Source organism: Cyprinodon variegatus, unplaced genomic scaffold (genome assembly GCF_000732505.1).
Source record: "Cyprinodon variegatus isolate N-32 unplaced genomic scaffold, C_variegatus-1.0 Scaffold298, whole genome shotgun sequence".
In the NCBI taxonomy this organism is placed as follows: domain Eukaryota; kingdom Metazoa; phylum Chordata; class Actinopteri; order Cyprinodontiformes; family Cyprinodontidae; genus Cyprinodon; species Cyprinodon variegatus.
The window spans coordinates 847,071-849,371 of NW_015150751.1; the positions used below are offsets into that span (position 1 = coordinate 847,071).

The 2,301-nt window shown below is 40.1% G+C and overlaps 1 protein-coding gene across 1 annotated transcript in view; it reads right to left on the bottom strand.

Annotated features, from left to right (window-relative positions):
• Window positions 1-736: 736 nt before the first annotated feature.
• cwf19l1 (CWF19-like 1, cell cycle control (S. pombe)) overlaps window positions 737-2,301 on the bottom strand; it is a gene marked incomplete at its 5' end in the record, with an annotated part of 11,294 nt that continues 9,729 nt past the window's right edge. The window contains 4 exons of the mRNA XM_015383920.1: window positions 737-1,020; window positions 1,416-1,513; window positions 1,594-1,713; window positions 1,807-2,016. Of these exons, the coding sequence (XP_015239406.1) occupies window positions 876-1,020; window positions 1,416-1,513; window positions 1,594-1,713; window positions 1,807-2,016 (573 nt within the window). The remainder of the gene's footprint in view (window positions 1,021-1,415; window positions 1,514-1,593; window positions 1,714-1,806; window positions 2,017-2,301) is intronic.

The following is a 2,301-nucleotide window of genomic DNA, read 5'->3' on the forward strand; positions in this document are numbered from 1 at the left end:
ATGTTTTAGTCTCTATACTCCAGTTAACGATTAATTACTAAAATCTTTGACTATTTCAATAATAAATCATGACTGTTTTATCCCTAAATGGGTTTGACAATTTTTTTTAAATATATAATATCCTAAAAGCTGCAAGTTTCAGGTTTGAAGTCCCTTGATGGTTACATTAGTATATTAATAAAGCCACAAATACAAAAATGTTTGCACCTGCAAATTAATTTTGCACCTTGTATAAAGATCACTTTTGCACACGTAAACATTTAAGATTTTTACTTTTCAGCAATTTTTTTCCCCTAAAGCAGGCATCCCCAAAGTGGGTCCTTTAGGGCCGCTGTTCTGCAGGTTTTAGAGGTTTCCCTGCTTTAGCACAGCTGATTATTATTGTTGAGAAAAAGCCTTTTAATCAGCTTTCAGTTAAGCTGTGCTGAAGCAAAGAAATCTCTAAAACCTGCAGGACAGTGGCCCTGCAGGACCGACTTTGGGGATGCCTGTTGTAAAAAAGGCTACAAAAATAGGCTAATAGTTTGAAGCCTTCAAATAGAAAGCCAAAAGCAGAAAATGGTGAACAAACTGAAGGGTTTGTGAATTTAAAGCTGATTTAGTCACAAAGGAAAACCTTCGGTACTCGTATTATTATTCAAAAAGTGAAATATTCCATTGAATATAAGCATTTTGTATCCAGAATCAGCATTTAGATCACAGGAACGGCTCAAAGATTCAAAGTTACTCGTAATACAAAAACATACAAAAGACATTTTAATATTTTTATTACAAATTCCACCTTAAATCTAAAAAAGACGACCCAGCGTTGATCCGACACTGAAGCATCTGCACCGAATGTCCCCACATCTACTGTTAAACGGGCGTGTGTTCCATCAGTCTTCCCAGGCAAAGTCGTACGGCTGGAAATCGTCTCTCAGGCGTTTGCAGCCGTCCTCCTCCTCTTCTCGGCTCTGTTTACACTCCTTCCAGTCGGCTCGAGTTGGGATGTTCAGCAATACCTCGCTGGCCAGAACCTCCCTGTGGACAGACGGACATTTCCATCAGTGGCGTCAAACGGCAAATCCTTTTAGCTCTTTAGTCAACTTCAATCAGCTGTTTAAATTATAATCAGTTGTTTTTCTCATGCGTATAAATCAGAATTGGAGGGAAATTTAAATGTGATAACTGATTAGCTCTCTGGCGCCCTCTTTGGCAAAGGTTTGAATTAAATTTAGAATGTTTATGGAGTTAGTAGATAATTTTATCCAAAGAGACTTACAAAGTAGAATATATACATATATATCACCCAGTCTAACGGATCGAATCCAGTCGCCTGTAGTTAAACTACAAAAATCATTTATATAAAAGAAAAAGTTTGGACTTGTTTTGATAAAACTGTTCAGTTTCCTGAAGTTTAACCGTTTTTTTCCCACCTTCCAAACTGCAGAGGAAAGTTTTTCTGGATCCGGTAGTAGAGTTTCTCCCCAGAGTCCAGCTCTACGTAGAAGTAAGGAGTTCCTGGAGGAGCAATCTGAAAGCAGACAGTAAAAAAAATTATTATTCAGCTCGTTTGCACCGTTTCATCTGAGTTCAGGGTTAAGGTGCCGGAACCTGTTTGAGGTCGGTGTGTTGAGGAATCTCCATCAGCTCCATGTTTTGCTCCTGAGCCTGGACCATAAAGGCCTCCTTGATGTCCTCGGTGGTGCAGCGGTTGAGTGGAACAGGAACCACCTGGAAAAACGGTCAGATTGAAAATATCCAAAGATCTATCAGATATTTCCTTTTCTGTTTTATATATAAAGTGTCGTTAAAGTGTCGTTCTACCTGCAGCTGCAGATGTTGACTCTTGTAGTTCCTCTCAAACACCACGCAGCGTTCTCCTTTGCTCTTGTAGAAGTTCTTCAGGGCCGTCTTGTACTTCTCCATCTCCTCCACCACCTCGGAGCTCAGCTCCACCACAGACTGGTAATGGCCGATGGGCAGGATGAGCACATGGCGGGGGGTCAGAGGGCCTTTAGCCAGAGCCAGGTAGCACTGCACAACAGAGAGACGGCTTTATTTCCCTCCATGCTGCCTTTCTGGAGACGTGACCGACTTTAAAGATGTTACGTTTAACCATTGCTATCGCTGGTTAGAATACAAACAAAAATACATTTTCTTCTTCTTCCCTTTTCAAACAGAACTATCCAGTACTTCCAGCTCCATGGACTTTTTCCACCATATTTAAAGGTTAGTAAAACCTAAAACAAGCCTACAGTTCCCAAACTTTTTAAAGGAAAAGTCGCTCATATTCAGAATTCAAACTTCTGAAAGTTCTTT